Below are 18,892 nucleotides of genomic sequence, written 5' to 3'. Positions count from 1 at the left end.
CCTCACTCAGCATATGAAGTGTGTCTGCTCTGCTAGTGAAGAATATTTGCAGTGTGCTAGTTTTAGTGTAAGGCAGTGACCTTCAACGTGTTCCCTCTTGACCCCCTTTGGGGGGTCATATCAGCAGTGAAATAATGTTATGGTTGGGGTCAGCACACGTGAGGAACTGTATGAGGCGGCAGTGTCAGGAGGGTTGGGAGCCACTGGTGTAGGAAGGTAAGTATAAGTGAGTCTGGAGCATAGGTCTGTCTGGTCTTCTAGTAACTTGACTTTTCTTCTCAGCTGAACTGAGCCTCACAAATCATATAAAAATATTATTTGGAGAATGAGTAACTGTAAAAATTATCTGCAAGTTTTCTTGTCTTAGAATTAAGTTGTTTTGTTTATTTATTCCACAGAGTTTCAGTGAAGATGTGTTCCAGTCTGTAAAGTCTTTATTACAGAGTGAGAAGGAGCTATGCCGTGTATCAGGAGAGTGTTTAAACCAGGATGAGCATGCCCAGTTAACTGAGGTTTGCCATACAACTTTCTGAACCCTTTGCAACTGTGCTCAGTATGTTCTGCAGGGTCTAACTGCAGGGTCTATTTTTAAAACTTATATATAATACTAATAATTGGGAAACAGTTAGGTTATTTTGAGGGTGTAACCTTGTAGATTGACTGTGTTCCAAGGCAGGCCTCAAAAAGAAAAGTATTTGGGCAACGCTAATTGAACATGACTTTTTTTTTTTTTTTTTAATGATAACCACCATATAAAGTGGGTCTGGGGTTGGGAGTGAATCTGGGATTAATTGGGGAGACCAAAAACGCTCAAAATACATTGTGGGAAATTGTAAATAATTAATAAAAATGTTACTGGAAAAGAAGTAACTATTTTAATTATTAGTCGCTAATGTCATTGTCCAACTGTGATTATTAGCCTGTTTATAAGTGCACAGGCATTACTGGCCTCTCACTGGGCAGGAAGGGCTTATTCAGTGGCTGCTACTTTAATACCGTTTCTTTTATCCTGAAATGAGAAAATACACTTATTTCATGGAGTCACTTTTAAAGTCCTTTTCTTGACTGTCTCAGTGCTTTGATTTAAAGTATAAAGTGGTAGGTTTATCTTTGGAATTAAGATACCACTTGGAAAGTATTTGTGTGTATGCATGTGTGTGTGTTACATACATAACTTGTTTACCTATTTCTCTGCAATAGCAATTGTTTCTCATCTTTGTTTGAACTCATTGTTACTAGAAAGAGTGATGTTTTCTAAAGCACCTGTATTCCATCATTACATTTGTATTACAAATTGGAATGTGTTATTGGGGGCTGAGAATATAACTTAGAGTGGATCACTGCCTAGCATGTGCAAAACCTCACGTTAGTATTAGGTCTTCACAGATTAAAACTGGTTCTCATATCTAAATCTAGCTTTCTGAAGTTAGGTTTCTAATAAACCTTGATTTCTTACTTGGGGGTGGGAGGTTTCTGTTCATTGAGGAATTCTTTACCTGAAAAGCGTTGTTCCCTAGAAAGAGGAGCATGCTAGCAAAGTAGTGTTCTGCCGCCTGGATCTCCCCCTGGATTTATCTTCTCTGCCCCTCTTTTACAGTATCTCTGTAGTGCAGAGCTGCTCTTACTCTGTCTCCTGCTCAGCCCCCAGTTTTGTAGCTGTATCCCTAGTTGTCCTCAGGCTGTTCTTTCAGCCTGTTGCATGAGATCTTCCACGTCACCAGAAGGAGCAGGCTCCCTTGGTACCTTCAATATCCAAGGTCATCGTATTTTCTCTTTTGTGTTCAGCAAGGAAACTTGAAAGAATAGTAGAGATTTCTGTTCCATTTTAGGGTATACATATCTCAAATATCAAAGTTTTAGTTTTTTTTCCTTCCCAGGGTACTGGTTCATTTTAAGTCAAGTATCTGAGCGTATGAAAAGTGTTGCAGCTTGGCTGACTTAAAATTTTTGTTGTTTTCAGTTTTATCCGTGTGTGTGTGTGTGTGTGTGTGTGTGTGTGTGTGTGTGTGTGTATGTGTGTGTGTGTGTGTATACACATCCCTTCTCTTCTGTTAGCCTGTTTCTCTAGACCATTTTATTTCTCTTACGCAGCACATAATAAGTACATGGGATTGTATAAAATCTATGAACTAAATATCTGTTTGAAAAAAGGAGAGAAATTAGTGCCTATGTTTAGGAAGGGATGCTATATTGCCTGGAATGCTATGAAAAGACAGGCATAAACTGGATAACAGTTTATAAATGCCTAGAGGGAACCTAACACTCCACTGGATTAGTAGCCATAATTAAGAAAGTGCCAGGGTAATTTTAGATTCTGACTAGCTTCTTAGTCATCAGAAAGAAATCAAAGTATCTTCAATGTAGTCTGACATTTTAACCATTCAGTTTCTCTCTAGTACTTTAATTGCTAGTATTTAAATATTTTATATTTCTAGACACAGCACTTACTTGGTGGATCATTTTCTCCCCACCCCATCCCCCCTAGCCAAAAGGGCTAGCATGATGACAAGGACATAAATATGAATCTAAAAAATAACTTTTCAGTCTGCAGTTCTTGGTAGGAAAATGAAAGTACTGAAAATTTAAAAAGAAAGTGCATATTGTTTATCCAGTGAATTAGGAAAAAGATCACAGAGGACAGAAGTAGAGGAAAATAAGGCCATGGGAAACTTTCCAGTTAGCCACTGCTAAATGTTTCAGTGTATTTTTCATGCATATGTTTTTAAGAATAAGGAAGAAATTATGTGTGTGACACATCTTTTTATAACTTATTCCTTTTACTTAATATATTTCCTCATACCATTGGAGATGCCACAGACACTTGACTTTTATAAATGTGTGCAGGGAGCAGTATATCTATATTAGTGCTAAAGGGAATGTTAGTAGACTTGTATCTAGTAAGGAAGGAGCCTGGGGCATCTACACAGGGAAGGTTTTTCTAAGAAGGCTGCTGAACTTTTAGGAGCTTGCAGAATGAAGAGGAGCCAGGCCTAGAATTGTCCAAGAAAGAGATTCATACCCAGGGGACACTGCTGCAGGGACCTTAAGTTGTCATGTACAGGGCATGTGCTAGATGTAGAAAGGGGTCTCATGGGTTTGAATGAGATGAGGTCAGGCTGAAGGCATCATGAAAACCCTGGGAAGCATGGACAAGAGGCATGGTGGTGGACAAGTCCACTGATGGTGAAAGAGCACGTGGCAGTGATGATGGGGATGAGGAGGGAGAGGGAAGGTGGACGGGGAGATTCAGGAGCTACAGTGTAGAGGAATGCCTACTATGCCTTGTCAACATCCTGACCCAGGACTTTAAAAACAATAAACTAACAGACCTGTTTTTTTGTTTTTTAATCAGGTCACATTTCTGGGCTTTAATGAAGAAACAGATGCTGCTCATATGCAGGTAGGGTCAATTTATTGAATTGGCAAAGACTAGGAGACTACTTAAATTTTGGAGACTGAAAATTTTACTTTAGTGCTCAAATTTTAAACTAATCTTTTTTCCCTTTATTTATTTAATCCACATCTGGGAGGTTCAGACAAATAGTAACAATGCATAATTTGTTTCTCTATGTCTGTGTTCTTAGCTGTTCTTTATCAGAAACCCCTTTGAACAAAAACAGGTGTGAAATTAGGGGAGTTTGATGAAAATTAAAAGCTGATCAGAGTACAGGGCCTTTAAAATATAAAGCCACTGTTAAAAGCTGAAACAATATGAAAAGCATAGTTGTTGTCTTAAAAGTAAGATTTTGGTCCACTAACATGAAATAAAGGCACCATTCTCAGATCACAGCCAAAGCAACACAATCCCAGAAAGCAGTGTAGCTGAGCTAATGCATACGCAGGGTGAAAAGCTGACCTACTTTTTTTTTTCTTGAACTTCACACAGTCTGTGACTTGTTTCTGGGGTGTTCCGAGCTTTCTGGGGTTAGTATCCCATTATCAGTGACTGCATATTATGTCTGTTCTTTTGTGACTGGGTTATCTCAGGATGATATTCTTTAGATGCATCCATTTTCTTAAGAATTTTGTTAAGTCATTGTTTCTGATAGCTGAGTAGTGCTCCATTGTGTAAATGTACCACAATTTTTGTATCCATTCATCTACTGAAGGACATCTGGGTTCTTTCCAGCTTCTGGCTATTGTAAATAAGGCTGCTATGAACATTGTGGTGCATGTATCTTTGTTGTATATTGGAGTGTCTCTGGGTTATATGCTCAGAAGTGGAATAACTGGGTCTTCATTCAGGTAGTACTATGTCCAATTTTCTGAGGAATCGCCAGACTGATTTTCAGAGTGGTTGTATCAGTTTACATCCTCACCAACATTGGAGGAGTGTTCCTCTTTCTCCGCATCCTCGCCAGCATCTGCTGTCATCAGAGTTTTGGATCTTGGCCAATCTGACAGGTGTGAGGTGGAATCTCAGGGTTGTTTTGATTTGCATTCCCTGATGGCTAAGGATGTCGAGCACTTCCTTAGACACCAGAGAATCAAACAACCCTATTAAAAATGGGGTACAGAGTTAAACAAAATGTTCTCAATCGAGGAATATCGAATGGCTGAGTTACACTAATCTTAAGGTATCTATTCAAGTTAAAAGATGCCATTTGAAGCCTGGCATAATGGTTCATACCTTTAATTCCAACACTCAGGAGACAAAGGCAGGCTGAACTTTAGTCCAGGACCAGTGGCTGGTCTGTACCAGGGCTACCTAGTGAGTCTCTGTCCATACCCCAAACCCTCAGAAACAAAGATAACATTTGAGTGTGATCTGTACATCTTTAATTTCAGCATTTTCCTAAGGATTTCTTTTTTGTTATTTATGAGACAAGGTCTTATCCTGTATCTTTGCTGTGGCCTTAAACTTGTAGAAAGTCTGCTGCCTCTACCTCCCAGGTGCTAGATAACTGTGCTGCCATGACTAGCTCTTGTTGATAATTCTTGCTAAGGAAAACAGATTTAGGTTTCACTGTTAACAAAATCCAACACCCCTTCATGTTAAAGGTCTTGGAACGATCAGGAATCCAAGGCCCATACCTAAACATAGTATAAGCAATATACAGCTAGCCAACCAGTAGCCAACATCAAACTAAATGGTGAGAAACTTGAAGCAATCCCACTAAAATCAGGAACTAGACAAGGCTGCCCACTCTGTCCCTACCTATTCAATAGAGTACTGGAAGTCCTAGTCAGAGCAATCAGACAGCAAAAAGAGGTCAAAGGGATACAAATTGGAAAGGAAGAAGTAAAAATATCACTATTTGTAGATGACATGATAGTGTACTTAAGTGACTCCCAAAATTGCACCAGATTCTACAGCTGATAAACAACTTCAGCAAAGTGGCTGGATATAAAATTAATTCAAACAAATCAGTAGCCTTCCTCTATTCAAAGGATAAACATGCTGAGAAAGAAATTAGAGAATCGACACCCTTCACAATAGTTACAAAGAGAATAAAATACCTTTGAGTTTAACCAAACCAGTGAAGGAGCTGTATGACAAGAACTTCAAGTTTCTGAAGAAGGAAATTGAAAGGTAGAAAGATCCCCATGTTCATGGATTGGAAGGATCAGCATAGTAAAGATGGTCATCTTGCCTAAAGCAATCTACAGGTTCAATGCAATCCCCATCAAAATACCAACTCAATTCTTCATAGAGTTAGAAAGAACAATTTGCAAATTCATTTGGAATAATAAAAAAAAACCCAGGATAGCAAAAAATATTCACAACAATAAAAAACTTATGGGGAAATCACCATTCCTCACCTCAAGCAGTATTACAGATCAATTATGATAAAAACTGCCTGGCATTGGTACAGAGACAGGAAGGTAGATCAGTGGAATAGAATTGAAGACCCAGAAATGAACCCATACACCTATGGTCACTTGATCTTCAACAACGGAGCTAAAAACATTCAATGGAAAAAGGACAGCCTCTTCAACAAATGGTGCTGGTTCAACTGGCAGTCAGTATGCAGAAGAATGCAAATTGATCCTTTCTTATCTCCTTGTATAAAGCTCAAATCCAAGTAAATCAAAGGCCTCCACATAAAACCAGGTACACTGAATCTAATTGAACAGAAGGGGAAGAGCTTAGAACACATAGGCACAGGGGAAGTTTTTCTAAAAAGTGAACCAATGGCTTATGCTGTAAGATCAAAAATCGACAAATGGAACCTCATGAAATTGTAAAGCTTCTTTCTGTAAGGCAAAGGGCACTGTGAAAATAACAAAGGGCAACCATCAGACTGGGAAAAGATCTTTACCAACTCTACATCTGACAGAGGGCTAGTATCCAGTATATACAAAGAACTCAAGAAGGTAGACTCTAGAGAATCAAATAATCCTATTAAAACATGGGGTCCAGAGCTAAACAAAGAATTCTCAACTGAGGACTTTGAATGGCTGACATGCACCTAAAGAAATGCTCAACATCCCTAGTCATCAGGGAGATGCAAATCAAAACAACCCTAAGATTCCACCTCACACCAGTCAGAATGGCTAAGATTAAAAACTCAGGTGACAGCAGATGCTGGTGAGGATGTGGAGAAAGAAAAACACTTCTCCACTGTTGGTGGGGTTGTAAGCTGGTGCAATCCCTCTGGAAATCAGTCTGGCAGTTCCTCAGTACAGCTATACAACTCCTGGGCATATACCGAAAATAAGCTACAACATCTAACAAGGACCCATGTTCCACCATGTTTGTAGCATCCTTATTTATAATAGCCAGAAACTGGAAAGAACCCAGATATCCTTCAACAAAGGAACAGATACAGAAATTGTGGTACATGTACACAATGGAGAACTACTCAGCTATTAAAAATGACTTCATGAAATTTCTAGGCAAATGGATAGAACTTGAAGCTATCATCCTGAGTTATTTAGGTAACTGAGTTACAAAAGAACGCTCATGATATGTATTCACTGATAAGTGGATACTAGCCTAAAACCTCAGAATACCCAAGAAACAATTCACAGAAATTATGGAGCTCAAAGAGAAGGAAGGCCAGAAGGTGGATGCCTCAGTCCTTAGAAGGGAGAACAAAACACTCGTGGGAGGAAATAATGAGACAAATAGAAGAACAGGGACTGAAGAAAAGGTCATCCAGAGACAGCCTCACCTGGGGATCCACCACAATGGCAGCCACCAAACCAAGCACTATGGCTGGTGCCAAGTAGTGCTTCCCGGCAGGAACCTGATATGGATGTCTACTCAGAGGCTCTGCCAGAGCTCTACTGATACAGAGGATGATACTTGCAGCTAACCATTTGACTGAATACGGGGGCCCCTATGAAGGAGCTAGAGAAAGGACTGAAGGAGCTGAAAGGGTTTGCAGCTCCATGGGAAGAACATAATTATTAACTAACCAAACCCACCACAGCTCTCATGGACTAAAATACCACCCAATGAGTTCTTATAAAGAGACCCATGACCCCAGGTGCATATGCAGCAGAGGGTATCATTCTCTGGCATCAATGGGAGGAGAGGCCTTTGATCCAGCGAAGGCTCATTTTCCCAGTGTAGGGGAATGCCAAGGTGCTGAGGTAGGAGAGGGTGGTTGAAAGGCTGTAAAGTATTACTAAGTAAATTTTGCCTTATCTGTGAGTTTAAAAGTGACTGCAGATAAACTGTTTAAGCATGTAGCTGTTGCAGGTCATTTACTGAGCAGTGCAGCTGATGCGTTGGATATGGACAACATTGTGGAAACCTGACAGTGTTACTCTGTAGTGTTGTTCATTACTGTCACTGTAATTTAAAACTAGGATCTGGCTGCAGTTTCACTGGAACTTCCAGATCTTCTGAATTCGCTCCATTTCTGCAGTCTGAGTGAAAATGAAATCATTTGTATGAAGGATACCCGTAAATCGTCAGATGTAAGCAGTAGTCCTCTAAATCAGGTAACTGGTGGATCCTCTAATCTGCTTTCTTAGGGTAGGTTTTACAGTAATTTTCAGTAGCAGCGTGTGATGGAGGTCTTCCTTGCTTTGATTTAGTCTCAAGGAAAGGGTGTTGATGAAAAGTCACTCACAAAGCACTGCCAGCCTGGGAGTGTGAGGGAATTCTGATGATGGCTTATAAACTAAATTCCCGCCAGGGAAGTTCTGCCACTGCTGTGCATGCATAGCACTAATATCCTAGTGAAATATTCCTGTTCACATTTGAGGGACTGCCCCTGCTCTATGGCCATCCCACATTTATATGTGTTGCAAGCTGGATGTTACAGAAAATGGACTTCCAGTTCACTTTCTGATTAAAGACTGTCTGTGTAAAATGTTTTCATAAGACAGTCTTTAGTTCATCACTAATTATTTTTAATAATATATCAAAGAAAAAGGCTTTGCATTTTAGCAAGTAAGACATTTACAATTGTATGAGTAGGTTTACGATCTGGAGAACTTATTGCAGCTGTGAAATGCTTTGTGAGGTCCAGTGATTAGAGCTGTGCCTTGTCTCCTGGACCGTGTTGTACAGTCTGACACACTTGCTTTATTTGCTGGGACATAAAGGGTGACCAGCTGTTATGTTTGGTTTCTTTATAAAAACAAATTACTTACCAATGTCTGCATTTAAAATGCAGTGTGTATAGAAAAAACTAATGGCTTGTGTTCTCAATCAAAAAACTAATGGCTTGTGTTCTCATTCATTCTGTAACCATGAATGTAAGTTTTGACACTGAAACATATAAGTTAAGAAATAAGGAGAGTTCTTTTGTGGTAGAAGAGAGGGTGACATGTTGGGAGCTATAGGAAACTGGAATAACAAGTAAACTAGATTTTGATTTGTGCCCATTCATAGTGTAGCGGGTGAGATTGTAAATATTAAAGAGGATACATTACAAATATACAGTAATAGAAAACAATTGCTGTGATAATAGGTTCTGTAACATTTAAGGAGATAGATTGGGTAGAATTTGAATACATGAGAAAAAAAAGATTGGAAAGGAAAAATATTAAAGTGATACTTAAATAAAAATAAATATACATCTTTAGATATCTTCAGGAAATTAAATACTTAAAATCATTAAACACTGCAGAATGAAGGAACCTTTCAGGATGCATGCACTTCTTGTTCCCCCTCTCACCTGAGGTTTGCTTTTAGGCTTCACTTCCAGAAGATGGTTTATATTTAAAATTAAAACTGATTTTTATCATCTTTCATCTCTCCCAAGAGTCATCATTCGGGAATGCTTTGTGTCATGAGAGTGTCACCCACATTACCAGGACTCAGAATTGATTTTATCTTTAGTCTCCTAAGTAAATATGCTGCTGGCATAAGACACACCCTGGACACGCACTTGCATCAGAAGCACCATCTTGAGACCACTGATGAAGATGATGATGATACGAACCAGTCTGTGTCTTCCATAGAGGATGACTTTGTCACTGCTTTTGAGCAGTTAGAGGAGGAAGAGAATGCAAAGCTATATAATGATGGTGTGTGCCTTTTATTAGACTTTTTCCTAAAATAGATCGAAGTTCAAAGTTCAGTTTTAAAGTTTCAAGGAGACTTAACAATTAAAATTTATTTTAAATTGACCTAGTTTAAACAGTATAATAGTTTTTTTTTTTTAATTAAAGGAATTACTTTTCTTGTGACATTTAAGGCCATTGTTATGGTTGCATTGTTCAAGCCTTGATTGCCTTATAACCTAGTATCTAGCTAGCACTTTGCTGCGTTCAGATGTCCGAGTGGTTAGCTGGCAGTCACTAGTGATTTTTCTAACAAACGGCAAGGAGCTGAGTTTCCCATAGGCAGTGTATCTGTAAGCATAGGGTAAAATGGGATTATTTTATTAAAAGGTGAACTTGCTCCCAAGTGTTACTGGGGATAAACTTTTTGTTAAGTAGCATATAGAAAACATTTATAATGTCAGTGTTTTGAAGCGTTTTTTTTTCTGGAATAATGTAAGAATTTTATTCTTTTCCTATAGAGATAAATATTGCTACAGTAAGGAACCGGTGTGATGCTGCCTCTCAGACTACTTCAGGTCACCATTTAGAAAGCCATGATTTTAAAGTGTTGGTTAGTTGCGGATCACAGAAGTCATTGGCTAAGCCCTCACCTTCAGTGAGTGTTCTGGGACGCAAAGAAGCTGCTTCTGTGAAGACATCAGTTACAACATCGATTTCTGAGCCCTGGACCCAAAGGAGTCTCTACAGGTCACCCAGTGCCTCAGATAAAGGCAAGGACAGACAGGAAACATTCTTTCCCCCTTCTCCAGCCCACTCCTCAGAGTCTGAGTGCTCAAGCCCAAGCCCTGTGATTTTTTTGGATGAAGAGGGATATCAAAAAAGTTTAAAGGCGAAACTTGAGCTGCCTGAAATCCCCGTGACAAAAGATGATGTAGAGGATTCAGACTCAGAAGTGAGTGAGTTTTTTGATAGCTTTGATCAGTTTGATGAACTAGAACAAACATTAGAAGCTTACCTGTTCATGGAGGATCCTAGCATAGGGAAGTCATCACAGAAGATGGGGCACAAATATGAAAAATCTTGTATGAATCCTCAGAGATTCAAGTTTGAGCGCCCAGCTCTTCCAGCTCATGTCAGAAAGCCGACTCCTCGCAAGCCTGAGTCTCCATATGGCCATCTGTGTGATGCTCCAGATTCCCCTCGTCCAGTGATGGCGTCAGAGGACAGTGGTTTGTTCAGCCCTATCCGAACCTCTGCTTTCAGTCCTCCTGGAAGCTGTACTCCAGCTGAATGTTTTTGCCAAACAGATACTAGTGAAAATAGGAATCATGAAAATTACTGCACTTATGAAGATTATGCAAACAATCTTTCATGTGAAGTGCTAGGCTCAGTTCTTCATACTCAACATGCAAACCCAATGTCAGATATTAATAGTATTAAAAGGGGAAGAAATAATACTGTAACTTTTAAGCATGGAGACTCTGATCAAAAAAGTAAATGTAGAAAATCTTCAATGATTACAGAGAGCGTTCAAAAGTTTGCAGCAGATCTTGTGGGAAAAAGTTTTGGCAGTGCATTTAAAGACTTACAGAAAGGAGTTTCTTCGTGTACCAATGCATTGTGCCACTTGGCTGTCAAGTTGACATCATCTGTATTTCAGATGGCATTTAGTGAACTTAGAAGGCAGTGTGCATTTTCACTAAAGGAACGAGCCATTGGTAGCCTGGCCAGTCTTTTGGTGAGTGAAGCCTTATCAAACGCCTTGAAAGAGTTACAGTATGTGAAAAAGCAGATGTTTACAAACACGGTTGCTAGGTTTGCTGCGGACCTTGCTGAAGAGCTTGTTTTTGAAGGTATCATGGAAGTGTGTCAGTTTTCATGTCCTCAGACACCTGCATCTTCACAGTGTCAGTCATTTGACTCTGAAGACAAAGTCGTGAAGTTGTATGCCAAAGATTTGTCTGAATCTGTAATACAAGAAGCATTCATAGAGCTGTCCCAGACTGAGGTGACCTTCACAACAAAGGCAGCAGTTAATGTTTCCATGGGTAATGCCAAGTATGAGAGTGCAGAAAATGTATCACCTGCGCAGACCTTTACATTTTCCTCATCCTTTAGCCGTCAAGCAGTTACAATGACAAAACCAGTGCAGGAGCACAGGAAGGAGTACACAGTGCAGCAGGCTTTGTTTTGTACCTCAGGAATTGTCACTTCCATACCAGTGCCCTTGGCAGGTAGTGCCCTTCTCCCATACCATGTGTCATCTACTTTGTATCAGTCCAAGTCTCTCTCATCATCTGAGCACAGTAAAGCACATGGTGGTTCCACCCAAGGACACATGGCCATAGAAAGCAGTGCAGAGGAAGCTGATTGTCTCAGAAATGTCTGTCTACCTTCCGAACTCAATCCATGCAACCAGAGTGACTTCAAACCTACTAACGGTGATAGCAACATGCAGAGTCCGCCAGAATTAACGAGTGGCCCTATGATTATTAGTAGCTTTTCTGCAGCAATGGTACATACGATAGTAAATGAAACCTTAGAGTCCATGACATCCTTCAAAGCTACAAACACTGTTGATACAGATGCAGATTATTTAACGAAAACAAAGGGAAAAGCCTGTTCTCTTTCCCTTTGTGACCAAGCAGCACCACAGCAGAACAAAGCTAGCAGTAAGGACATGTTTGCTGAGCAGTTATCAAAGTCTATTATTAAACATTCCCTGGATAAAAGCAAGTCGGTGCTTCCCAATACAGATAAAGAACCAGTTAGTAAGGAACACGTGCTTGTTCGTGGAGAAGAATCACAGTTGACCTTGGGGGAAGCTCCCAAATGCCTTGACTTTTCAGATAACTCACCTCACCGTGCACTCTTGGTCAGAAAGTATAGTGTTACAGAATGTAAAGATTCTGTGGGTTTTGGATTTTCTTTAGAGACACTGCCACCTTGTTCAATGATGACAAGTCAGAAGTCTGACTTGAAGGAAGTTGTGAAGGATAAAGCAGTGACAAGGCATAATTTGAATAATACTGCGCTTGAGCCCCTGTTTGGACAGGAAAGTTCTTTCCATCCCTCACAGACTTTATCATCTGCAGTCCTTACTTGTGTAGATAGTTTGCATGTGGAGGAGAAGCAGAAAGTCAGAGACAGAAATGTAATTCCTGATACTCCCCCATCTACTCCTTTAGTACCATCCCAGACTAGTTCTGAGTGGGACATCAAGAAGTTAAGCAAACAACTCAAGGGGGAGTTAGCCAAAGAATTTGCACCTGCGACACCACCTTCGACACCGCACAACTCATCTGTTGGAGGTTTGTCTGAGAATGAACAAACTACTATAGAAAAAGAAGAGTTCATGTTGAAACTCATGCGCTCTCTTTCAGAAGAGGTTGAGAGCAGTGAAGGTGAAGAACACCCAGAAATGTATGTGAAGTCAGAGTACTCGGGGAAAAAAGTTCAGTTTGCAGAAGCATTAGCTACGCACATCATTTCTCTTGCAACTGAAGTGGCAGCCTCCCACTTAGATCATGAATTCACTCAAGAATTCAAGGTTCAAAACTCTCACGTAAGTGTGCCCAGTCAAAGAAGCAAGCTGCCTTTGTTAAGTCATTCAGATGAAAACATACAGACCTGCAGTTTTGCAAGTGATATGGCAGCTGATGTCATTGCAGAGGCCGAGAAAATTGCGAATGCTAGGAGTTGTATGCTTTTCAGGCATGAGAGGAACATTTGTTATGTTGAAGGTGAGCGAAGTAAAGCAGAAGAGAAGCTGGATGTGGAGGATATTGCACATCCAAGAGAGGCAGATATGTGTGTTCTTTCATTACCAAGTTGCATGCCAGGTCTGACATATAGGTATCCCAGTTGTGAAAGTGTGACTGATGAGTACGCAGGGCATGTGATTCAAGTGCTGAAGCAGGAAGGTGGCAATGGTGAACTAATCGTGGATCAGTATGCCAGTAGACTGGCCTACCGCTCTGTCAAGTCAGGAGTACAAGAAGCAGCTAAGACAGTAAAAATGAAGTGTGGTTCAAAACTCTTACCTGTGCACAGCTCTCATGGGAAAACAAACAAGGATCTATTGGTCTTCTCAAGTAAAGAGCATCACCAAGAAGTAGATAGACAAAGACAAAGAAGAAGAAACAGCCATCTTTGCAAATATCAGACATGTGAAAGGATACCGGATCCATGCAGAAATGAACTTTCTGAACTATACAGTTTTTCAGCCTCTCTTGCTAGCAGCATAACAAGAGATGTAAAGAAACAGCTGACAGCACCCAAAGTTGATTTGCCAAAATTTTCAACAGACTGTTGTCTTTTTGAAAAATCTGAATGTGTTGGCAACAGTGAGAGTGTTACTGGACCAGAATTTTCAAAGTCTTGTCAACCTTTGCAAAACCATGGATTTTGCCAGAATGCAGGGAGTTTAAGTGGCTATAGTTGTAGAGAGAATCCTCAAGCTGTAGAACAGTATGCTAAAAAGGTAGTGGGTGACACTTTAGAGCTAACTTTAGGACCTGCAGTTTTCCTTAATTCAGAGACCCCAACATCAGCAGATAAGATTACTTACGCAGAAAAATTGTCACCGCTTATAAACGAAGCTTGCAGATACTGTGATCTTAAGGAATTCCATGGCTGCACCAGAAATTCTACTCAGCTCCTTTCAAAGCAGACTCCATGTGCTAGTGCTAAGCCAAGTTCACATTTAAAACTTAGTAGCATCCGCCAGAAATCAAGAATTTTTCACCTTGATGTACCTCAAATTCATGTTAATCTTGATAAACGGGCGTTGCTTGCAGAGAAGATAGTTGCTGATGCTATCGAGAAAGCAGAGAGAGAGTTGAGCAGTACAAGTTTGGCAGCTGACAGTGGAATTGGACAAGATGGCATTAGCTTTGCTGAGAGCCTTACCACAGACATAGTGACAGCGGCTATAACAGATGCTGGGCATGCTGTTAGCAGGTAGGTTTCACATTTACTGTGGAGTGTTGTAATAGAATGAAAAGTTAACTTTGCCCTGCATGTTTTAGGTTTTATTCATAAAAAGTCTACTTATTTTCATTCTAACTTAACAGAAATCTCTGTTGCATTGGTATGTGGCTTCATATTTGCATGTGCATGGTTTATATGTGAAATTTTTGTTGCCTAGTTCCTTTTGAGAGAAATTATTCATTTACAGGGCTGGAAGATGAGCGAAAGCGTGGTAACATCATTCACAGAACTAAGAAGCAGATAGAGTAGTGAATAAATAGAATAATAAATAGAATGGTGAGTTTTATTCAAGAGTTCAGACTGGAATATTTACTACTCTGATTCTATGGTCGAGACAACTGTGCACACGGCTTTGGGCTATTTCCATTCTTCCTCCTATCACAGCAGCTCCAGAAGAGGAGACCAGGTGGCCATTCCCAGGCTTTCACTCCCAAAACTCAGCAAATCACTTTGCTGTTCATCCTTGAGACAGTTCATTTTCCTCCTTAGACCTGGCCTGGGTTCTGCCTTTAGCTTGTTTTTACCCAGGCTGCTATTGGCGGACTCTGTTCCCGTCTCAGCTGTGCCATTCTCTGTACCTCCTGCACAGTCCTCTCAGCTGTGTGTAGTTCTGCTCACAGTTTATAAAGTTGAAATGATTTAAGATCAAAGAGTGATCGATCCAGATAATTCACTAAGATGTTAACTGAATTGTTTCACTAATGTTCCTTTTCTCATAGCTGTTTGATCAATGGAAGCAATCATAATGGTAGAATATATAATAGGACATTACAAACCCATGTTGCTCACCAGGGTGCCATATGAATATTAAATAGGAAAACATATGATAGTGGAATTTTAGAACAATAATAGATCTAGACTTTATTTTCAATTACCATGAGTCCAGTTACCTAGCAGTCATTACAAACCCTTCTTTTAGCCTCCTCTTGTGAATCATTTTTTTTTTAATGTGGTAGGTAACAGGAAGAAGTGTTAAACAAAATAAAGTTGTGGTGTAAGATACCTGTGTTTGGAATGCCAGGCCTAACTGAGTTGTTAGATCTTAAATGCAAAGTGAGAAGTGCCTTCAAAATGGAAAGGGCAGTTCATGCCTTATTTTAGGTCTTAGGAATATAAAAGAAACTGAAACAGGCAAAAAACCAGCCAGCCAGCCAACCAAACAAACAAAACAAAATTGTATTCTTCAAGAGCTTGGGGTACTGTGTTTCAGGCAGAGGGCTGGGGTTGCATGTGTGTTTGCTGTAGAGTGACTCGACTTGGAGGATGGCAGGTAAGAAAGTGGACCTTGTGAAGGACCAGCTAATACATTCATGATGTTTGGAAGCCAATGGAAGGTTTGAGAAAACAATTAGTTTAGTTGCTCTAAATGGTTTTTTATTTACTATGTCATAAAAATACAAATGTCTCTTTGTTTAATTTTTTTAAAGACAGGGTATTACTATGTAGTCTTGGCTGGCCCAGAATTGTGTAGACCAGGCTGGTCTTGAATCATAGAGATACCTCCCAAACGCTGGAGCATCACTCCCTAATAAGAAAGACGTTTATGATTCATGTTCTGAAGAGATTTGTCTAGTTTGAATACAGGCTTGGTTGACACAGCTAGAATTTCAAACTGCATTTCTTACACTAAAAGCCAGAAGGAGGCTCTTTTAGATCCAAATGAAGGTACTATTTTTATAGGGCAGATGATGTGCTTAGAACTTGTAGTAAGGTGTACTTCTGCTTGGTGTCCTGTACAAAGTGTAAAGTGCTTTAAACAGAGTGTAGATACACAAGGGTATCGTGTAGGTAGCAGATGTGGTCCTCATCATTTGCAGATGCAGTGAAGTGTTCAGGGATGCTAGGGTGACCAGGTATGTCATTCCTTAGTGTCAGCATTATCATCTTCTTTCTTTGTCACAATTTGTGATGTTTCAGTTGTAGAAATTATTACCATGTGCTCTTCTCTTAGTTCAAAAGAAATAGAAGATTTTCAGTCAGCTGAGTCACTTGGCAGCCAACAGATGAACCTCAGTGTTGGTGAGGACAGCACGGGCAGCTGGTCCAACTTAAGTTTTGAGGATGACCATCAAGATGAAAGCAGCAGTTTCCATCATCTCAGTGAAAGGTAACTCTGATTTTATAGTAATTGTGTGATACAGGTCAATGGGAAATGGGAGCAATGGATTTACATGATTTAAAATTTCTCATTTTGGAAATTTGTTTATACTCCCACCATTTTATTATTCACAGTGTGGCTTTTCGTTGTTTTTAGTTTAATTCTTCTTGAGGGGATGGCTCTCTTCTGGTGTAGCTCAATCTGCTCTTCAAGTTAAGTTGTTCTCTTAACTATCCAGGATCATGATGTGGATTGTATTGCCATCCATGACTTGTAAATGGTTTTGACACATATTAAGTACAGTAAGGGAGCAGAGCTAATGTTCATTGGATATACTGATAGCTGACTTGAAAAAATATTGCAACATCATATTTTATTTACATTTTAAGCTTTTGTGGATGTTCTGGGAATATAATTTATTGAAAGAGCATACCTTCATTAGAAAGTGAGAAGGGTAGTTAGGTGTCTGTAAAAGGCATTACTATAATTCTCTAGGTTTTTTTGCTACAAGCTAAAATAAGTCTTTAGGGACAGGACTTCTGCTAGGAACAAAATAGTGACAAGTTATGTTGCTTCTTAGAAAATACAGAGAAAAAAAATAATTGCCTTCCCTAATATATTACATGTTTTTTCAAGGCAACAACTAGGATTCACGCATAAATAAATCACCTAAGCATTATCTGTTTTGACTTATGAATACAGCAGATGTATACTGAGAAAAACAATGTCATAAGCGTTTTGAGTAATTAACATTTTTTAAAAAAGAAAATACAACATTGTATAGGCTTAGATTTTTTTCAAAACCTACTTCAATAAGGGTTTATACATGATTTAACCTCCCTTCTAGTCTACCACCCACCAGAGGTAGTGGAAAGGAAAGTTTATAGGGCAAAGAGGAATGTGGACATGTTTAGAAATAGTTCTTTGGGATGATTCCAATCTTTATGGTCAGGATATCAGCAGTTTAGTTCACACGAATCAGGAGCAGTAGCTCCATCCACTCACAAATACTGTTCACAAATCAGCAATGGCAGTTCAATCCAAAAGAAACTGAGACTCTGCCAGTCAGCTCAAGTCCACAGAAGTGGTGAGAAGCTGCCGGAACACCACCAGAAGTTCTTTGATGCATTTCTCTTCATGAGGTCATGACAAACATTAGCTAAGAAGGCAAGGATAACCCATGCCACAGTGTCATCAGCCAGGCCCAGCGTCTGCAAAGCCCAATGAAGAACAGCAAAGAGCAGCAAGGCAAACCAGTGCCACAGCGCAGTCCACTGTCTGTTGGGTTGTACTTAGACCCTTTCCAAACATCATGTGTTCTCTATAGCAAAACATCACATGCCCCCTTTCCAGGCAGCTTCCAAAAAAAAAAAAAAAACACCATGTGTTTGTTTTTAGCAAAACATCCTCTCATCACATGACACAACTGACTCTCCAAGGAATCCAGAAATTTCCACTTTGCATGAATCTGTAATGAAATAGTTTTGTATACATGAAGACATTTACTTTACATGTAAATTTTAATTTTATTTACAAAAGTCATCTTTGAAATACTTCATGATGATCTAGTTTCTTAATTCTCACCTCTGACTAAAGGCATTCATCGGTTGCTTATGAACTCCCATAAAGTATTTGTCCATATTAACTGACAGTTGGAATAGTAGGCAACAAGCACAGTTGGACCTTAGGAAGTGAGAAGTTTTCAGCATATCTCTGTGGGGAGGTGTCTATGGAAAGAACCTTGTGAGGTTCCTGCTGACCCAGACTATTGACATGTCCTTGTTGGGAGAGGGAAGGGAGACAATGTGAAGTTGGGGAGAGCATGACTTGACATAAGGAAAGGAGATAGCCTCTGGCCTGGTAGAGCACGTCATCCTACCTAAAGCTAAGAGGGTTTGTTTTCTATGTAGTTACACATTTTCTTTTCTTTCCTTTTACTTTTCTTTTTTCTATTTATTTGTTTGTTTGTTATTCTATGGGAAACGAGTATTTTTTTGTAATTTGGATGCAAAAATACAGCCTTTAAAATGGGAAAGTAGAGCAAGGTCACAGTCATGATTTTCCCTATCTGGAACACTACAATAACACTTAAGGTTTTTTGTTCTTTTGTTTTGTTTTCTTTAAGAAAAACAAGCTTCCAAGACTTCAGCAAGAGTGACGTTGCTGCCTAGGACAGTTAAACTGGGAAGAAGCCAGTGGTCTTAAGAGGGTTTGTAGAAAGCTTTGTAATTAGAGAGGGTTTAACTGAGTTGTTGCGAGGGGGAGTATTTTACTGGGCTCTAGCCTTCATTTTGCCTATACTGTTTAGTTTGTTAATATTGATGACTCAGAAACAAGGCTGAAGTGACAGCCTTATAATAAAACTATACATAATATGAGCAAATGCATTTA

General features: G+C 39.6%; 1 protein-coding gene across 4 annotated transcripts in view; it reads left to right on the top strand.

The window, feature by feature from the left end:
- Positions 1 to 18,892, top strand: part of AKAP11 (A-kinase anchoring protein 11) — a 44,069-nt gene that overhangs the window by 12,047 nt on the left and 13,130 nt on the right. For all 4 annotated transcript variants that reach the window (XM_080916804.1, XM_080916806.1, XM_080916805.1 and 1 more), the window contains 6 exons: positions 399 to 512; positions 3,353 to 3,400; positions 7,762 to 7,896; positions 9,168 to 9,432; positions 9,930 to 14,373; positions 16,355 to 16,510. In XM_080916804.1, the coding sequence (XP_080772930.1) occupies positions 399 to 512; positions 3,353 to 3,400; positions 7,762 to 7,896; positions 9,168 to 9,432; positions 9,930 to 14,373; positions 16,355 to 16,510 (5,162 nt within the window). The remainder of the gene's footprint in view (positions 1 to 398; positions 513 to 3,352; positions 3,401 to 7,761; positions 7,897 to 9,167; positions 9,433 to 9,929; positions 14,374 to 16,354; positions 16,511 to 18,892) is intronic.

Source organism: Micromys minutus, assembly GCF_963924665.1.
Source record: "Micromys minutus genome assembly, chromosome: 5".
Classification (NCBI taxonomy): Eukaryota; Metazoa; Chordata; class Mammalia; order Rodentia; family Muridae; genus Micromys; species Micromys minutus.
The sequence above is the reverse complement of the archived record's forward strand: the minus strand, read 5'-3'. Positions and strand labels throughout refer to the sequence as shown.